The sequence below is a fragment of the Strongyloides ratti genome, assembly GCF_001040885.1.
Source record: "Strongyloides ratti genome assembly S_ratti_ED321, chromosome : 1".
NCBI classification, from domain to species: Eukaryota; Metazoa; Nematoda; class Chromadorea; order Rhabditida; family Strongyloididae; genus Strongyloides; species Strongyloides ratti.
In genome coordinates this window covers 7,705,597-7,725,167 of record NC_037307.1, presented here as the reverse complement: position 1 = coordinate 7,725,167, position 19,571 = coordinate 7,705,597, and the positions used below count along the sequence as shown (strand labels likewise).

The 19,571-nt window shown below is 23.8% G+C and overlaps 4 protein-coding genes across 4 annotated transcripts; 2 read left to right on the top strand and 2 right to left on the bottom strand.

Moving 5' to 3' along the window:
- Positions 1–1,179: 1,179 nt before the first annotated feature.
- Positions 1,180–4,724, top strand: SRAE_1000238900 (Protein-tyrosine phosphatase, receptor/non-receptor type domain and Protein-tyrosine/Dual specificity phosphatase domain and Protein-tyrosine phosphatase, catalytic domain-containing protein; the record flags this gene model as incomplete). Its single annotated transcript, XM_024649459.1, has 3 exons — positions 1,180–3,978; positions 4,027–4,315; positions 4,363–4,724. The coding sequence occupies 3 exons, from the start codon at positions 1,180–1,182 to the stop codon at positions 4,722–4,724; spliced, it is 3,450 nt and encodes a 1,149-aa protein (XP_024503335.1).
- A 5,558-nt stretch (positions 4,725–10,282) lies between these two features.
- Positions 10,283–10,708, bottom strand: SRAE_1000238800 (ShKT domain-containing protein; the record flags this gene model as incomplete). Its single annotated transcript, XM_024649458.1, has 1 exon — positions 10,283–10,708. The coding sequence occupies one exon, from the start codon at positions 10,706–10,708 to the stop codon at positions 10,283–10,285; it is 426 nt and encodes a 141-aa protein (XP_024503334.1).
- A 528-nt stretch (positions 10,709–11,236) lies between these two features.
- Positions 11,237–12,527, top strand: SRAE_1000238700 (Sulfotransferase family-containing protein; the record flags this gene model as incomplete). The annotated part of the gene is made up of 3 exons (XM_024649457.1): positions 11,237–11,374; positions 11,411–12,156; positions 12,215–12,527. 3 exons carry the CDS (start codon positions 11,237–11,239, stop codon positions 12,525–12,527), a joined length of 1,197 nt encoding a protein of 398 aa, XP_024503333.1.
- A 44-nt stretch (positions 12,528–12,571) lies between these two features.
- SRAE_1000238600 (TMC family-containing protein) lies at positions 12,572–17,170 on the bottom strand (the record flags this gene model as incomplete). The annotated part of the gene is made up of 2 exons (XM_024649456.1): positions 12,572–16,381; positions 16,439–17,170. 2 exons carry the CDS (start codon positions 17,168–17,170, stop codon positions 12,572–12,574), a joined length of 4,542 nt encoding a protein of 1,513 aa, XP_024503332.1.
- Between the last annotated feature and the right edge of the window lie 2,401 nt (positions 17,171–19,571).

The following is a 19,571-nucleotide window of genomic DNA, read 5'->3' as shown; positions in this document are numbered from 1 at the left end:
CCAGTTTGTTAAAAAAAAATTTTTTTAAAAGAAACACTTTTATTATTTTAAACTTTTTGAAAATTCGGTAATTTTCTTGTTATGTTTATTTTTCATCAATTAGAATAATGTAGGTTTTATAATATTGTTACTCTTTTTCAATTAATAATTAAAGTTACTACAATTTAAAATATCACAACAAAAGTTTCAACAATAACTGTTTGAGATTTTTAGCTGTTGTTTTCCAAACTATTAATAATCAAACAATCTTTAACACTGCTACTATAAATTAAAGAATAACATGAAATGATATTAAAAAACAATCTGTATTAAAATATGGAAAGAATATGTTATATCAATAAAAAAAAAACTGAGACTGAAAATTTTACAGTTATAATTATAAATATTAATAAATATATTACAATACACTACAATAAAAAATAACATGTCTTATTAATTTAATATAGAGTATAAAAACTGTTAAAAAAATGCGTTTATGTTAAGCAAAATTTGATACGTGGTTTTTTTTGATAAAAAAAATTTTGAATTGTTAGTTAATTCAAAAAACAGTTTTAAACTTTTGTAAATTTATTCTTTATCTATTAAAAATCATAATATTATGAAATTGTATAATGTTCACAAAAAATTGGTTTCAAAAATATTTAATATAAAATTTAAATAATTAAGTGTTATCACATTTATTCAATTATTGCTTATTTTTTTGAATAAAAAGATTATTTAAAAATTTTTTTTATAATTAGAAGTTTCTAGAACGTTATAAAATTTAGTGAAATTCTATTTCAATTTTACTAAAAAAAACTTTCATTTATTTAACATTTAAAACATATCATTTAGTTGATCAATTGAAGTAATAGAAAAATATGTATAATAAAAAAATAAAATAGATATATTCAATCATAATCATACTAATTAAAATTTTATTTCTTTTTGAATTTATCTAAGTTTCTTTGTTAGTACAAAGTACATTCATAAGATATATAGCATAGTAATATCAATTAACTTTAAAGAGAGTATTTTACATTAGAGCGTTTTTTTTCCAATAATTTGATAAAATATGAATATTATTTAAAGAAAATGATAATTTTGTTAAAAATCTGAATAAAGAGAGAAAAATATTCAATTTTCTATCATTCGAAAAGTTATTTAATTCTCGTGTTTTTTAACAAAAAACAATTTACTATGTTTCTGGATATTTACCAGTTTCAAACAATCTGCCTGCTGCTACTTCTGAAAACCTTCACACATTGTGGAGGAAGTACTCATGGAACCTTCTTTCAATCGGTTCCTGATCAAATCAATAAAACAACTTTTCCAGTTGCCATCAAGGCAAACACTTTATCGGATGTAATCTTATTGAAACTTCCTGGTTACGATTACAAACATGGACATATAGGAGATAAATTTATTGCTACCAGGAGTTTTATTGAAAATCCATCAAAATTTCGAAATGAAAATGCAACATTTTTTTGGATACCTCTGGCATATAGTCTCTCTGGACCTCATCATATTCATTGTGGAGAAATTGGAATAATGCACAGTGACGGAAGACGCAGTAGCTACGATTGGAAGTTTAATTTAAACTGGCAGCTCCCTCCAAAACCTTTTTTGATGGCAAAAAAAGTTACAATATCTAATCAACTCCCTTCTCCAAGCAAATGTGGCAATGATCAAGAAAAAATTTTAAAATTTACAAAGGATAAGGAAGGAAAATTATTTAAACTCAACTTAGTTAATGAGGAGTTGATAACGTCGGATGATTTGCCACATGCAAACAAGCTTTACTATTTCTTCACAATACCTCAAGATAGTTATGAAAAGGAGTTTGCAGAACCTTGTATGATCTTTAGAGCTATCAACAATAAACCACTAATGGTTATAAAGGGATATAATTCAACTGAAATATCTCTGAAAAATACAAAAATTGATGTGATTAAATTTGACTATTTGGTAGAATTTCTTGCAATTCAACTTCTTCTAAAAAATCAACCATTATTACAAGATTTTTACAAAAACGAAGAAATTTTGATAAACAAGGTTATGTTTACAAAGGATGGTTTTAAAGAAGTGCCGAACTCCAACAAAATCACTAAGGGAACCTTTTCGATAAATGGATATGAACTTTTAAATTTTACTTATAACTGTCCTACACTTGAAGATAATGAAATGATAACGAAGATATTTTACTTCGCACCACCAAATGATAAATATATATATCCATTGGAATACTTTCTATATGCATCAAATGAAACGGTGGTCAAGCCAAACTGTTCTATCAATGGATTCAATTTTGGATATCTTCATGCAGTTGGTTACATTGAAAAGATAGTTAGCCTAGATGAGTTGAATGCTAATGGAGTAGCAAAATATGGTCTATATCGCTCTGGTTCTTTTGTTTTTACATCAGATACTACACAATTCAATACAACTCTAAACTGTCATTACAAAACACCAAACGGAGAAATTATTTTTATTAACTCCTTTTTACACAATGACAAAGCAAGTTTTGAAATAGATAAAAATGGAAATAAATATTTAAAAGTAGATAGTGATGGTATAAATGTAAGAGATTCAGAAAAATCAGCGTTTGCAAAGCTTAAGGAAAAAGTTGGACTTATTGGTGCAATTTCTATTATTGTTGGAAGTGTTTTTGGTGGTATTTTAATTTTAACTGGTTTCTGTGCACTAATATTTCTTAAACAAATAAAATTACATATTAGAAGAAAAAAACTAGCATCTAAATATCCCAATATATTTAAATTGTGGAAGGAATTATCAAATGCCAATTTGGAAAAATATTGTGAAATAGTTCAACATAAAAAATATATTCCGGATATATTGAAGAAACAAACTTTTATAAAGAAAATAGAAGGTGATGAAGAAGTCGACTTCGATACAACGGCTCTTTTTAATTCTTCTTTGGTCAAATGTTTTAAATCAATCTTTGGGGAAATAAGAGCTCATTACATTAATGATGTCTCACCAAAAAGAAAGTATATCATCTCTGATGGACCAACACCTGAAAGAGTAAAATATTTTTGGGAGTTACTCTATAAAGAGGATGTCGCAGTTGTTATTTCAATAATCCATCAAGAAAAGAGCGATGGACCAGTAACAGATGAGAAACAATTATATTGGTCAAAGAAAAACCAGAATTATGGAAATGTTGCTGTTAAATTTCTGAACGAGGTCCCAACAAATCTCTCATATGTCAAAGTTATAAAATTTAGCATGACTATGAAAGGAGGAGAATCAAAGGAACTGTCACTATTTCATGTTAGTTATTGGAAAGAACATGCAATACCAAGTACGGATCTACACTTCACCAATTTGTACTCAGAGGTTTCTGAATGTGCTGGAAATAGGAATGTTCTTGTTCATGCTTCACGTAGTGCTGGATCACGTGTATTCATGTTCACATATTTCTGCTGTATTTTGGAAGCAATGGAAACTGATACCTCAGTTTATAATCCAATGGAGATTATAAAAGAAGTTCGTGAAAAACGTTATGGTGGAAACATCTCTTCTATGGAATATGCTTATTTATTGAAAGCTCTTGTCACATACTTCTTTGGCAAAAAAATGTTAATTGAAAAAAAAAATGAAAGGACGATGTTTATTAGTGAATATGACCGTTACCTTTATAATTTGGAAAAACGTGAAAATAAGATGAAAGAAAAATTTAAAAATTTCTTAAAATATGTTAATGTAATTGATTCTGGAAAATTAAATGATCTTTGTGTCCAATTTGATAGCGTTGGAATGATGAGTAATGGTGATCTTTTGAAAAAATGTCAACGTTTTAATATGATTAAAAGCAAGCTTCTAAAGAAGAATCGTTACAATGACATAGTATGTCTTGACAAATACTCAATTAATATCAATGGATATGACTCTAAAAATATCCTTGGTTACATTCACGCTAATCAAATGGTCTATAAGTATGGTGATGAAAAGGAAAGAAAAATTATTATGTGTCAGGTAAGATATTAATAATAATTAAACTTTATTTAATGTATATTTTTTTAGGCACCAATACAAACAACAGTTGATGATATGTATGACATGATTTTTAGATACAAGATCGGAATCATTGTCGTACTTGTCAATGTTAATGAAATTAAAGTGCAAAATAAGTGCTATCCTTATTTTCCTGCTGATGTTAAAGATATGAAAACAAGCAGATATACTGTCTTGTATATTGATAAGAAAGTTGATGAAGTAAATCATATTATTGAATATGATTACACAATTTATAATAATAAAAATGTAGCAAGTAATTTTAAATTACTTCATTACATTAATTGGCCTGATAAAAGTAAGTTTATTTTGATTAAAAAAATTTATGTTGATTGTTTTTTTTAGGCATACCTAATGAAAGTAAACCTATTCATGAACTGTACAAAAAGATTATAAATCTTTACAATGATCGTTATATAGCGATTCATTGTAGTGCAGGAATAGGAAGAACTGGAACATTAGCATTAGTCATTTATATGATCGATATGATCAATTATGGCAAAGCTTTTGATCCAGTCAAATTTTTGGAGACTCTACGAATGCATCGTTATAAGGCAGTGCAAACAAAGAGTCAATTTATTTTCTCTTTGTCCATTCTTTATGAGCATTTTAAAGATGAGATAAATGATATGGATGAAGAAGCTTATAAAAACTTCACGAAGTTAGCAGAAGATATCTACCGCCAAGATGGAAACTATAGAAAATAATAATTTATAAATGTTTAATAATTAAAAATATTATGATGACATTCTGTTTTGTCACCAATATTTAATCATAATATCATTTTATAACCATTTATGATTAATAAATTTTTAAATATAATTTGTTTTCATTTAAAATATAAACATACATTTGAAAAAAATCTATGGAACCAAAAACAATTATAACATTATAAAATTTTTTTTATTTAATAGTTTTATATTTTATATGTTTTTATCTTCTTAACCATAAATTCATAATTGTTTCAAATATAAGACTAATAGATCATTTTTTTAAATTTTTAAAAATATCTTGTTTTTTAAAAAAAATATATGTAGTATCTTACAAATTTGAAATTAAAGTTTATTTCTTAATGACAGCTTTTTTTAATATTTTGTTGGTATCTTACATTTTAATGTTTTTTTAGTACTAATTATAATATAATAATTAGCTAATTTTCAATATTACAATAAAAAAGTCAATTTAGCATTTATTAATAAAAAATATTAATGATTTTTTTTACTAAAAAGAATTTTTTTTATTTATTTAATGATACTTTTGTTTCATCTTTGAAACATTTTTATGCCTCTTCTTCTAGAATACAGGAAGGAAAAAAGATGTTATGAAGAGATTGTTGTTTAATTACAAAAAATCATTTAAGAACTATCAAGAAATTTTTGAAGAAAAAGTATTCAATTTTTTATGTATCAAAAAGTTATTAAAAATTATGTTTTTTAACAAAAATTTATCTACTATGTTTCTGGATTTAAACAAGTTTTAAACTATCTGGCTGTTCCTACTTTTGAAAACCTTCACACATTGTGAACTAAGTGCTCATAGAACCTTCTTTTTTTCGATTCCTGAGGAAATCACGAATACCACTTTTTTAGTTATCATCAAGGCAAACACCTCATCAGATGCAATCTTATTCAAACTTCCAAGTTATGAATACATTCACGGCCATATAGAAGATACTTCACATTTCTAATCAAAAAAAAATGGAAGAAACGACAAAATTATTATAGTCAATCAATGAGGATAATATTGAGAAATCACAAATTTATAGACAAGACATTTTAAATATAAAGGAAATATTAAAAAAAAAAATTCCACTAAGGGATTGAAAAACAGTGTGCAGATATAGTTTTAAAGACTATGAAATTTTTATAAATTATCGATAAATAAATATATATAATTTTATAATAACTTTAGCTTATTAACTAACTTTAATTAAACAATAAAATAATTATTAATATCTATTACTTTTTTTAAAAAAAAACAGTTTTTTAAAATTTAACTTATTTATTTTAAAAGGAATCAAAATTTTGTAATAATTATCATAAATGTATATAAAATACAAACATTCGAAGATTTTATTCAATAATTCTTTAAAATTCTTGCTATTTTTAATAATAATAGTATATATTGTAACCATAAAAACAACAACAATAGTATTTCCCTTAATTAATTAATGGTCAATGACTTAAAAATTTATTTAAAATAATTCTTCTTAAATAGTAATTTTAAAATTTATATTGTCTTTAAAAAACAATTATACTACATAATTAACATTTCAAAAATAAGGAGAAACAGATTATATAGAGTTTTATAAATGTATGAATATAACTAAAATATGATGGTTAATTTTATTAAGGTTAAAAATTACTATTAATTTTTTTATCTATTATTGTATCATTAAGCAAAATTATAATATTTAATCATAAGCTTATAATTAAAATACCTACAAAAAAGAAGTTTTAAAAAAACAAGAAGAAAAATTAAAATTTCTTTACCAATTTCTGAATTTCTGTAAAACTATAAATATATTATTTGAACTATTTATTAGAAACAACCATTTTATATGAAAAAAAATTTATACTAATCTTATTCTCATACGACAAGTACCAGTCAAAATATTAAAACACAACAAACAATAAATATTTAGAAAAAATTTCCATCAATTTTCATAACTCGTTTCAACATAAAAATAAAAACTATAACTTTTTAACAATTAATTTATAATCGTTTTTTATTTGGGACCCACTTTTGAAATATTTTTATATGTATAACTATTTTTGAGATATAAAAATTATGACAAAAGATTTAGCGCGAAGAAATGTTCGATATTGTATCTCAAGATAAGTTGATAATCTGAAGAACATTTGAATGTAGACTACATCTAAAAAGTTAACAGAAGTTCAGCGCAACAGATTTCATACTTATACGAGCTGTGTAACTTGAGTTATGAGTACGTTTTTGAAAACGTCTTTCAAGCAACATTTCTCATCTTATATCAATTTTGAGACGTTCTATAAAGATGAAACTAAGTTCAATGATTTTCTCGTAAAAATCTGATCTAGAATAAGTATTTTATTTTAAAAATTCTCAACTGGATCATGAAAGACGATTTTCTTCAAAAAATATTCACCACTTTCGCTTCCAACTTTGAGTGCTTACAACTTCCAAAGTTTTAAATTCAACACATCCTTGATTATATTCAAAATTTATCTTTTTACAAAGGCTATCGAATGAATATAGTAGCATATTCAAATTCCAAAAAAAGTTGCTTTTCTTTGTTCACATTTTTAGAGGTAAAATCAGAAATCTAGAAAATTTTCAGCCAATTTTTATATCTCTAAAAATAATAATGTTACAGCTATAAAAATTAATATTCAAGACCTACTTTTGAATAGAAATCGGATGAAACTGGTCCCATATTCATAGGACAAGTAGTTTCTGAGATATTGAAAAGTCGGGAACAATGAATATTTTAGAAAAATTTCCGCCCTTGGTCATATCTTGCTTCAAAATCAAGATAAATAAAATCAGATTTCTGCAATCGTTTTCAAATGAGTTTTCATATGGGGTCTACCTTTAAAATATTTTTATATCTTAAACCACTATTGAGATATAAAAAAAATTGTGACAATAGATTACGCGCGAAAAAGTACCAAGTTTCATATCTCAAGAACGGTTGAAAATTTGAAAATCTTTTCAACGTATGGTATACCTTAAATTATGAAAGAAACCCAGCGCATCAAATTTCATGGACCTGTGACTTTATGAACTTGAGTTATCACTAAATTCTCAAAACTTTTTTTTAAATATATTTATTATCATAACTTTATTTTTAGAAGTCCTATAAAGATAAAAATAGGCTTAATGAATTTCTCGTAAAAAAATGATCTAGAATAAAGTATTTATTTTCAAAATTTACAATATTATCATAAAAATCGAGATTTAAAAAAAATATTCCACAATTTCGCCCTTCAACTTTGACTCTTTATAACTCCTGAAATTTCAATTTTAGTATATTGTTGATTATATTCACAATTCATCCCATTTCAAGGGCTATCGAATGAATATAGTGGCATATTCAAATTCAAAAAAAAGTTGTTTTTCTTTGTTCACATTATTAGAGGTAAAGTCGGAAATCTAGAAAATTTTCTGCCAATTTCTGAATCTCTGAAAATAATGGTTTTAGAACTATGAAAATTAATATTCTATACCTACTTTTGAATAGAAATCGAATGAAGCTAGTCCCATCTTCATAGCTTAATTATTTGCTGAGATACTGAAAAGTCAGAAACAATGAATATTTTAGAAAAATTTCCGCCCTTGGTCATATCTCGCTTCAAAATCAAGATAAATAAAATCAGATTTTTGCAATCGTTTTCTAATGAGTTTTTAAATAGGGCCTACCTTCAAAATTTTTTTATACCTTAAACCATTTTCGAGATATAAAAAAATGATGACAATGGATTACGCGCGAAAAAGTACCAAGCATAATATTTCAAGAACGGTTAAAAATTTGAAAATCTTTTCAACGTAGGGTATACTTTAAATTGTAAAAGAAGCCGAGCGCATCAAATTTCATGGACCTGTGACCTCATTAACTTGAGTTATCACTAAATTCTTAAAACTTTTTTTTACACATATTTCTTATCATAACTTCATTTTTAGAAGTCCTATAAAAATAAGAATAGCAGCAATGAATTTTTCATAAAAAAATGATCTAGAAAAAAATATTTATTTTTAAAATTTACAATATTATCATAGAAATCAAAATTTACAAAAAAAAATATTCCCCAATTTCGCCCTCATCTTTGAATCCTTATAACTTCTGGAGTTTCAATTTTTGAATATTGTTGATTATATTCAAAATTTATCTTTTTACAAAGGCTATCGAATGAATATAGTAGCATATTCAAATTCCAAAAAAAGTTGCTTTTCTTTATCCACATTTTTAGAGTAAAGTCGGAAATCTAGAAAATTTTCAGCCAATTTTTATATTTCTAGAAATAATAATGTTATAGCTTTGAAAATTAATATTCTAGACCTACCTTTGAATAGAAATCGAATGAAACTAGTCACATCCTCATATGATAAGTATTTGCTGAGATATCGAAAAGTCAGGTACAATGAATATTTTAGAAAAATTTCCGCCTTTCGTCATATCTTGCTTCAGAATTACAAAAATTTAAAGCAGATTTCTGCAATCGTCTTCAAATGAGTTTTCATATGGGGTCTACCTTCAAAATATTTTTATACCTTTAACCACTTTTGAGATATAAAAAAATGGTGACAATGGATTACGCGCGAAAAAGTACCAAGCATAATATTTCAAGAACGGTTGAAAATTTGAAAATCTTTTCAACGTAGGGTATACTTTAAATTGTAAAAGAAGCTCAGCGCATCTGGTTTCATGTTTCTGTGACTTCATTAACCTGAGTTATCACTAAATTCTTAAAACTTTTTTAAAGTATATTTCTTATCATATCTTCACTTTTAGAAGTCCTATAAAAGTGAAAATAAGCTCACTAAATTTCTCATGAAAAACTGATCTAGAATAAAGTATTTAATCTTAAAATTTACAATATTATCATAAAAATCGAGATTTACAAAAAAATATTCCTTAATTTCGCCTCTCAATTTTGACTCCCTATAACTCTTGAAGCTTCAATTTTAGTATATTGTTGATTATATTCAAAATTCATCCCGTTTCAAGGGCTATCAAATGACTATAATTGCATATTTAAATTCCCAAAAAAATTTTTTTTTTACTGTTAAACATTTATTTTTAATTATTTATTTATAAAACAAATTCTTTGGAATATTTTTTTTATCAGTAGTTAATTGAATTAGAATTGTGTCAGAAATTTTAAGTTTTTTAAATTGATTTTTAATTGTATCCTTTTTTACAAGTAGTTAATCTTGTTGAGTTTAAATAATCAATATATGTACTATCAGAAAAATGGTAAAATTACTTTTTTTTATCAAATTAAAATTTCTTTTTATTATTTATCAATTCATAAGATATAAACAACCGGAAGTTAGAATTGGATTCTATTTTTAGTAGTAAAATATTTGTTTAAATTAATTTTTATTAAGGAAATTTTAACAATCAAAGTATAAATTGTAGTTTTATATTTTATAAAAACTATTTTAATATTACATTAAAATATCGATCTTTTGTTTTTAATAACAATTACACTTAACTTCTTGTCAGTTATTTTTTTTTTAAATATTTATATTATAATATATTTAATAAATTAAAAGCACATAATTAATCAGTATTTGTTTCTGTATCAATGATTTGTTCCTCATTATTATCTGATATACCTGAAGCTTCAGTGTTTTCAAATTCATTGTCATCCGGAGAAATGGTAGTTGTTGGTTTAGGAGTTGCTGTTGAACAGGTTCTTTTACAATTACGTTCCATATATTTTTTAAATTTTTCATCATTACATTGATCAACCATTGTAAAACAATTATGAATTCTATCTCTTATAATCATTGGTGTTGTTGGTTTAACTGGAAGTGTACAAAATCTACAAGATAAAGCACATCTTTTTTGCATAATTTTGATGTATGTTGGACTTTTACAATGTCTTAAAATTCCAGAACAAAGTGGTGATAAATCCTTACAATCTTCAGAAACAAATCCATTAACAATAGAAAATAAAAATCCAATATAAAATATAAAATTCATAATCATTTTTTAGTTTTATTTATAATATCAAAAATAATTTATTTTTATATACCTAATTGTTTACTTTATAATGTCACATTCTTATTATTCATTTTTTCGTGAGATAGCAAGAATTTAAATAATCTATTGACTTTTATATTTTTTTACTTATAGTTATTTAAAGAAATTGTACAAAAATTTTTATAGCTATAAAATCAATTAATAATATACACATATATAGTAATTCATTAATCCCTTATTCACAAAAATATAAAGATTTAATGATATTTATGTATAAACAAATATATTATTTTTTTTTATTGTTTTCTAAAGACTAGCATTAATCTATTATAAATATATACATATATATATTTTTTTAATATAGTTTTTTAAATAATGATAAGATATAGTTTTGTTTAAAAACTTGTTTCAACTTTTATTTATTTCCAATACATCTTATTAATGAAAAAAAAACTTTTATTTTTTTTAAAAGCGTTTTTTATTAATGATTTTTCTATTTATTTTGTTAAATATTTTAAGATTTTTTGAATGCATGATAGTATAGAAAATGGCATAACTACTCTTTCACCTGATTATTTAAGTTTTTTATCTAAAAATACTACAATAGATATTGTAAAAAGTATAAAAGAAGTAACCAAAAAACCTAAAGTTTTAAAAAAATTAAAGGTAGTAAAAATTAAAAAAAAAATTATTTAGTTTTAGAAAAGTAAAAAAACAAAAAAGAATAAGTTTATATTATCTTCTAATAATACATATATTAAAATTATGGACAATAATTTAAATATATCTAGTGAAAATATTAATAAAAAATCAAATGTAGTTTTATTGAAAAATAAAAAAAGTATGAAAAAAAGAAAAGATAAAACAGGTAAATCTACTTTTGAAGGACAACAAATATTACCAATATACTTAAATGCTACATGTGAATTATATACTAAAGAAGATCCATGTATACCACCATTACAAAATTTTCAATCACGATTTCGAGTTGACCTTAGACATAAAATAAATTTTTGTACAATTACTAAAAATTTTTCCAGTATGCTTCGATCTATTTTATGTTTTATCAAAAAACCACAATATATAAAGTATCAGGAAGATTTAACTAAAGGATCATGGACATATAAATTTTGTAATGATAATAATTTTAGTAGAAGAATTTCAAGAGTTGCAAATAATTATACAGATGGTGATGTTGATAAATTAATGAAAACTTGGAAACATGTTGCTTTTGTTAGAGATCCATTTGAAAGATTTGTTTCAGGATTTGTTGATAAATGTGTTATTTCAAAAGAATGGAAAATTGAAAAGAACAAATGTTATGGTTGTAGGGCAAACGTAACATGTCTTTTACAAAGATTATATGAAAAATTAAAAGAAAAATCTAGTTTTTCTACAAAAAATAAAGATATTACATATGATGATATTCATTTTTTTCCACAATCATGGTAATTTTTTTTTTTCAATATATATTAATTATTTGAAATATATTATAATATTTTTTAGGCATTGTGAATTTAATCGTCACATGAATTCATATACAATTATAAAATATGGAACAAAACCAAAAGTTTTATTAAAATTTTATAAAACATTTTTTAAATTTTTAAGAGAAAATGGAATTCCAATGAGAAAAATAAAATATATACGTAAATATACAATAAATAAACGTACTAGACATGCTACATATAATCTTTGGGTAAGAAAATATATAGAAAAAAAAATAAGAAAAAGTAAATATCTTATGAAATTAATATATTTAATATTTTATTATGATTATATAGTATTTAATTTTCCTTTACCGTCAATCCCAAAATAATTATTTATTAATTATATTTAATTTATATATCTGTAAAAAAAATATTATACAAGTGTTTGTTTACCAAGACTTGGTGATCTTGAATTTTTTGAACTGCTTCGTTTATTTCTATCAGATGAGTTATCTTTTATAAAACTATCATTTAAATGATTTTTTCTTAATCCTTTTGATGGCCAATATGGTTGGCCGGGTGAAGTTTCACGTTCTGAGTCTGATGTTAATATACCCTCTACACGCATTATATATTGGCGTTTCTTTGTTGATGGTGATCCTGGTTTTTGTGCATTTGCCTGTGAGTAACGACTTATTCGACGAGGTGGTGATGCTGATATCCTAAATCTTGGAGTAAAATTTGGTTTATCTGGTGATGATGTTCTTCCTCTATTTGGTGAAACAGTACTTTTAGGTTTATCATTTTTTTTATCCTTCTCATCAGTAGTATTTTGAACAGTGATAGCAGGAAGTTCTGCTGATACTGACATCAAATTCATTGGATTATCATATCCCATTTTTCTACTATATTGAGTATTTTGATTTAAATTAGGATTATATTTTTCAGCATTACTAGAAATTTTTTTTATCCAATCACCACCCATACTTGCAAATGACTCATCACTTGTTGGAATAATAGGCCTTTGCATTGCAGCCATATATGAATTCATTACACCATTTCCTGAACTTGATGAAGAATACATTGATTGATTTATTTGTTGCTTATTATTATTATCATTACTAACTTTTGATTGGTATTGTGAATTCATTAATTGATAGACAATTTGATTATCTGAAGCAATACTTGGTATTTTATCTTGGCTAGTTAACATTTGATTGGTTAAAGAACTGTCACTTTTAATTCTTTGTGATGAGGTCATTAATATCAATTTATCTTTACTTTTACTTCTAGTAGATATTTTCATTAATGGATGTTCTACTTCCTCTATATTATTATTTTTATTATCATTATTATTAAATATTTCACCATTAGAATAATTTTGATTAAACATTGTACTTTGTTCTTTTATTGATTGATCACTTCTTTCATCATCACTATAATCTTCCTCTTCTTTTGACATTCTTAAGATTGTCCTGTCATCTGGTGTACTAAATTTAGGTGATCTTTTTTTACGTTTATGTGTTCCATGACTTTCTTTAGTTGTTTTTTTATTACCATTACTATCTGTAGTACTATTATCAGAAGTAATAATATCTTTATTAAAAAAAATATCTGTTTTACTATTTTTAATTGCTTCATGATAAGATGATGGAGGGGTAGCATAATCTACTATTATTTTACTATCTTCACCAGAAACATTTTTAACCTTACTCATGTCATCTTCTTCATTTTCAATTTCAAGTGTTTGATATTCTGTAATATCACTTTTTCTATCTGGTGAACCAATTCTTTCCTCTCTATTACGTTCATTTATTTCACTTTCTGATTTATTAATATCTCTATTACTACCTTTATGCCCTTCTGGTTTATTAAAATTTTCAGATATAAGAGCTCTATAATTTTCTTGAACTTTTAATTCTTCCATTCTATCTTTTTCTCGTATTTCTTTTGGATCAGCCATTCCAATACAAATAAGTAACTTTTCTTTTAAAGTAAATTCTCTTAATTTGATGGATGATGGTTCTTTTAAAAATCCATTTTCATCAAATTCATTTTCTTGTAAAAGACGTTGTTGTATCTCATCACCTTCTCTGTCATCTTCATTAACACTCCCTAAACTTGGAATAAAATATTTACTATGTCCACCTTTAACAATAGATGAATGACTTTTATTTCCACTTTCATCATCACTTGATAACAAAACTTTTTTACCTTTTGTTGTTTCTTTTCTATTTTTAGATCTTGATTTTCTTCTATTATTATCTTTTTTACCATGTTTTCTCCTACCACCTCCAGCTAATTCAAATATCTTTTTTTTTTCTTCAGTTCTTTCATGCATTAATTGTTCTGATAAATCAGTATTTGCCTCTTTTAATCCTCTTACTAATGCAAATAAAAAATATATTGTTAACATTAAAAGTAAAATAATTGGTATAACAATTCCTGGAGACATTATATATTCAACAATACCAAATAAACTTTTATTTAAATTGTTTTTCATCATTGTTTGTATAATACTATAAAATCTTGGTTGATTTCCAAATGGTCCACAATTTTTACTTGGTTTTTTTGATGCAATAACAAAACCTACCGGTAATGTACATAAAAATAACATTAAAAGAAGAAGCATTAAATAAAAATTGGAACTTCTTGATGCTCTAAATATTTGCCTGGCTGGGACATTACATGTCATTACTGCCCATCCCCTAATATACATTAAAATAATTAATTTTATATTATTTATAACTGGTAACATAGGGACAAAAAATAATCCTAACCATATCATTCCTTGATTATTAACTAAATGAAGAACATTTTCAGCTACTTTAAATTCACCATACTCTGGAAAGGTACATTCCAAATTCCAACACCACCATGTATTACAATATCTTACCCATAAACCACGTAAAAAATCAATTATTAATATTGCTAGGACAGTCATTATCAAATCCATATTAACAATTTTCATAATTTCTTGTCCAATTAATGTTTCCCAGCAAAGGTCACCTTGACGGGATCCCTGACCATATGAAAATAATTGTTTTCCACTTGATGTTGTATAATTAAGAACTATTGATTCAATTGTTTTATTTCTATTTTCCCATGTTATTGGTCCAATTGGACGTGATTCATAAACAATTTTATCATTTAATTTATTTCCACTACCATCTGTTGTTGTATATTTTGGAGAAATTATTGCTTTTGGATTAGATACAGCTATTGGACCAAAATTAGGAAAAACTGTTGTCCATATTTTTTGTAAAGGTGATATTGTTGTTGTTATATTATTAAGTGTTTTATTTATAATATCTCTACTATGTCTACTATAAATTTGATAATGTTCACTATTATTTAAATCTTTATCAAAATTTGATTCACCAATTAATGGTGTTGAAATTTGATTTTCATAATAATGATTATCAGTTGAAAATTGACTTTCAATAAAGAAATAATCAGATGCTTTTCCTCTTTCTTCTAAAGCATTTAACATAAGCATTAATGACACAATAAGTGTAAAATAATTCGCAATATAAAGAAATAATACTCTGGCTAATTGGAGTCTAAGTGCAATTCGTGGATGGTAACATTCTAATTTTCCTATTAATTCAAAAATATTTGGAAAAATAAGAGTAATAAATGAAACAGTAATTGAAACAGCATTTTGTTTAATAAATGTATCTTTTTCTCTGATTTGAATAACAGCTATAATAGCCCATACAGATAATGCTAACATTATTATTATAATAACATTAGCTAAAATTCTTCCAGCAAGTTGAAGCCAGGCAAATTTTTTTTTAATTTTTACATTATATTCAGCAATACTTTCTCTGAATTTTATAACATTTGCCATATATAAACTAGAACTTGTTTCAGCATTTCCAATAGTATAATCCCATCCAGTAAATGTTTTCCAATTAAAAACATACTGTTCAGCTTTTGATCCACCCATTTTTGAATTTCTGGCATTTGATGCCATTTTTCTTAATATAACAAAAAAAGAATATGCTAATATTAAAAGATTAACAACAAAATATGCTAATGGAACTTTATACTGAACTGTATCACCAAAAAATGTTTCACTTGAATAGTATCCATAAAAAAGTAATGAATATTGAAAATATCCTCCAAAATCCCAAACAGTACTCAATTCATCTGCCTTTTTTTTGATTGATTCTGGCATAATTTTGATATGTTGTGTTTTATTATATCTTTCTATATCAAGTCTATTATCAGCCAACCACTACATAAAAATATACAATTATAATAAAGAAAATATTTTTTTTAATTTTTTTTTTACCTCTGGTATACAAATAAATAATAACATTATTAAACTTATTATTATATTAACACCTAATACCCATCTTAAAAAAATAAAGTAACTTGAAACAACACTACCAAAATGACTTTCTATTCTTTTAATTTTATTTTCCCATGGTATTAAATAAATTTTTAAATTTTCAAACCATCTAGCTGCTACATGATAAATTCTGACAGCTTCAACTTTGTATAAATTTACTTTAGAAACTCTGGCTTCCTGTCTTTGTAGGTGGTGTTGGGCAACCTTTAATGTTCGCCGTTTTCTTTTCATATTCCAAGGTTGACATCTAACTTTTCCAATAATTTCTTTTTTTTGCCTAATAGCTTCCATCAATCTTTCTTTTGACATATGTGTTGGATCTTCATCATCAGTATCCTCACCCTCAAAACCATCAACACCACTAATAGATGTACGACCACTCTTAATATATGAATTTCTTTGATTTGAACTTGAACTTTTTCTAAATAATGAAAATAAATCAAGTAATACTGAACTTCTTCTGGCTAGTTTGGTAGCACTAGAATCTTCCTCTGATGACTCCATACCAATATGAGGTTGAGTTTGACTTGATCCACTAATTGAAATATGAGATTTTCTTCTTTCTTCCATTTCAAATGTTTTATACATCTGTTCATCAGCCTCATCAATGACTTCTTCATATGCATTACTTTTAGTATTACATTTCAAGATTGTTTTTATTTTTTGTAACATTTTTATTTTGATTTTCTTATTGTTTTAAATTGAAAATATAATTATATAAACTTTTATTTAATTGTAATTTGAGAATTTTTTTTTTTGTCTAACTTAAAATTAAATCTATATCTTTTAATAATCTATTGGCGGTAATAAAAGAGATCATTGGTATTTTCTAGAGACATTTGTTAGTAAAAAGCTTCCTAAATAATCTACCCAAAAATAGGTAGGAATAACTGAAATATAATATAATGATAATTAAAAAGAATGTAATATTAAAAAGATCAAATAAAAAGAATATCGTTATGAATAATGATAAAGGTATAATGATATTAATGCAATGATGAACATGTAGTAGTAACATATGAAAGTATGTCGAGTATCATATAGATTTGCCAAGTTGTGATAAAGTTTAGGATATTACTAAGACCAGTATATTGGGTTCATTTAAAATATTATTATTAAGAAAGTGATAGAAATAATAAAAGATAAAAGTTGTGTTGAGGTAAAAAGAAATGATGATGAGTTTAATGATTCTTTTATTGATAAAATTATAGAAAAGACAAGGTTTAGGTGGTTTATTCGTTTAATTGAGTAATCAAAATACTTAATTTTTTTTTTACAAATATTAATATTATAATTTTTATTTAATAAATTGGTATATAATTAGATCAATTAAATGAATAAAGAAATTACTTAGTAACAGTCAAAATAAAATAATAAAAACTTTATAATTATTTTAAAAAATTTTTTTATAATATTAATAGTTGCAAATTATATTTTCATTCATAAAATATTTTTAAAAAAAAAGGAAAGATATTTATAATATAAATTTATTAATTTAATTAATTATATATATTTATATATATATATAAATATATATATTATTAATCCATCTGTTTAATTCTTTATCATTTTAAAACAATGCATTGTTTCAATAGTTTTTGATATTATTATTTCTCTTAACTTATCTATAAGTATATAAAAATCTAACATATTTTAATTGCACACCTTTTGCATTTGGATTTATGATTGATATAAGCTTATTTTTAAATCATTGTTTAAAACATATGACAAATTTATTTGAAAAATTACTTATTTAAGTAATAAAAATTATACAAACTATTTATAGCTTATTCATCTCAATATTATAAAGATTAATTGCAATAATTTTTTTTTTTTTTCTAAAAACTAACAAACAAAATACTTTTTAATATAAATATTGTTTTTGCTTTGATAAAAAATGCTTTCTAACATCATTAATTTTTATTATTTTATAATAAGATATTAAATAAGAAATATTAAATATATAGGCAATCCAGAAAAATTATAAATACATAAAAGTTATTACCAAAGATTATTTTTTTTTTGTTTTTTTAATCAAACATTAAAAGATACAATTTGTTAATAACAACAATATGAAAAAAAAAATTGTCATGAAATTCAAAAGGAATTGATAAATATAAATTTAAAAAAAAAATGTATCAACAATATTATTAATAGTTAAAGTGAAATGATCATACTATTATTATACTTTTATGTAAAAAAAAATGCTATTATTATAAATTAACTAGTGTTAACATATTTTTACTAAAATTTATCATCTTCACATTATATTTGAATTCAAAAGTATTAAAATTATATAAAAATAAGTATCCTTAATTTTTATTTTTATAAAAATTTATTACAAGCCATTTCATTCAAAAATTCTTTTTAAAAATTTAAATTACAAATTTCTTTATTTTTCTTTTATATATTATGATTCTATTTTATATAAAAATAACCATATAACACATTTAAATATTTTAATTGAAACTATGAATAAAGTGAATGGTTTATCAAAATATTTCACAGCATTGTTTTTTTCCTCATAAAACTATTTTGGTTTTTTCTTTTTTTTTTTCCTTTACCTAACATCAATTTTTTTTATATATAAAATATTGCTTAATTTCCTCTAGATAAAAAAAATAGATATTATAAATATAAAGATTTATATAATTTATAATAAATAGGGTTTATTTTATTATCGTATTTTTTTTTTCAAGATTATTTTACTTTCTAATATGATTTAAACTTTTAAAGGTTATCATATTTTTTTTTATACTACTAAAGTAATATGCTAACTTTTTATTTTATTTACTATTTTAGTATTATTTGTTTTTCACACACAGTTATCAAATTTCGTAAAACGTGTATAATTTTGTAATAAATTATTTGAGTAATTTCTTTCATTCTTTTTTTTTATCTTTAATGTATTTACCTTTCATTTTTTTTTTTATAAATTTATATATATCAAAAGAATATCCGTTTTTTTTTTCATTTAGTTTAATTTTGAATCATTTAAATTTATTCTTTAATAGTTTATATAGAAATATTTTCTATAAATAAAAATAATGTTGCAATTGTGTGAGAGAATAAC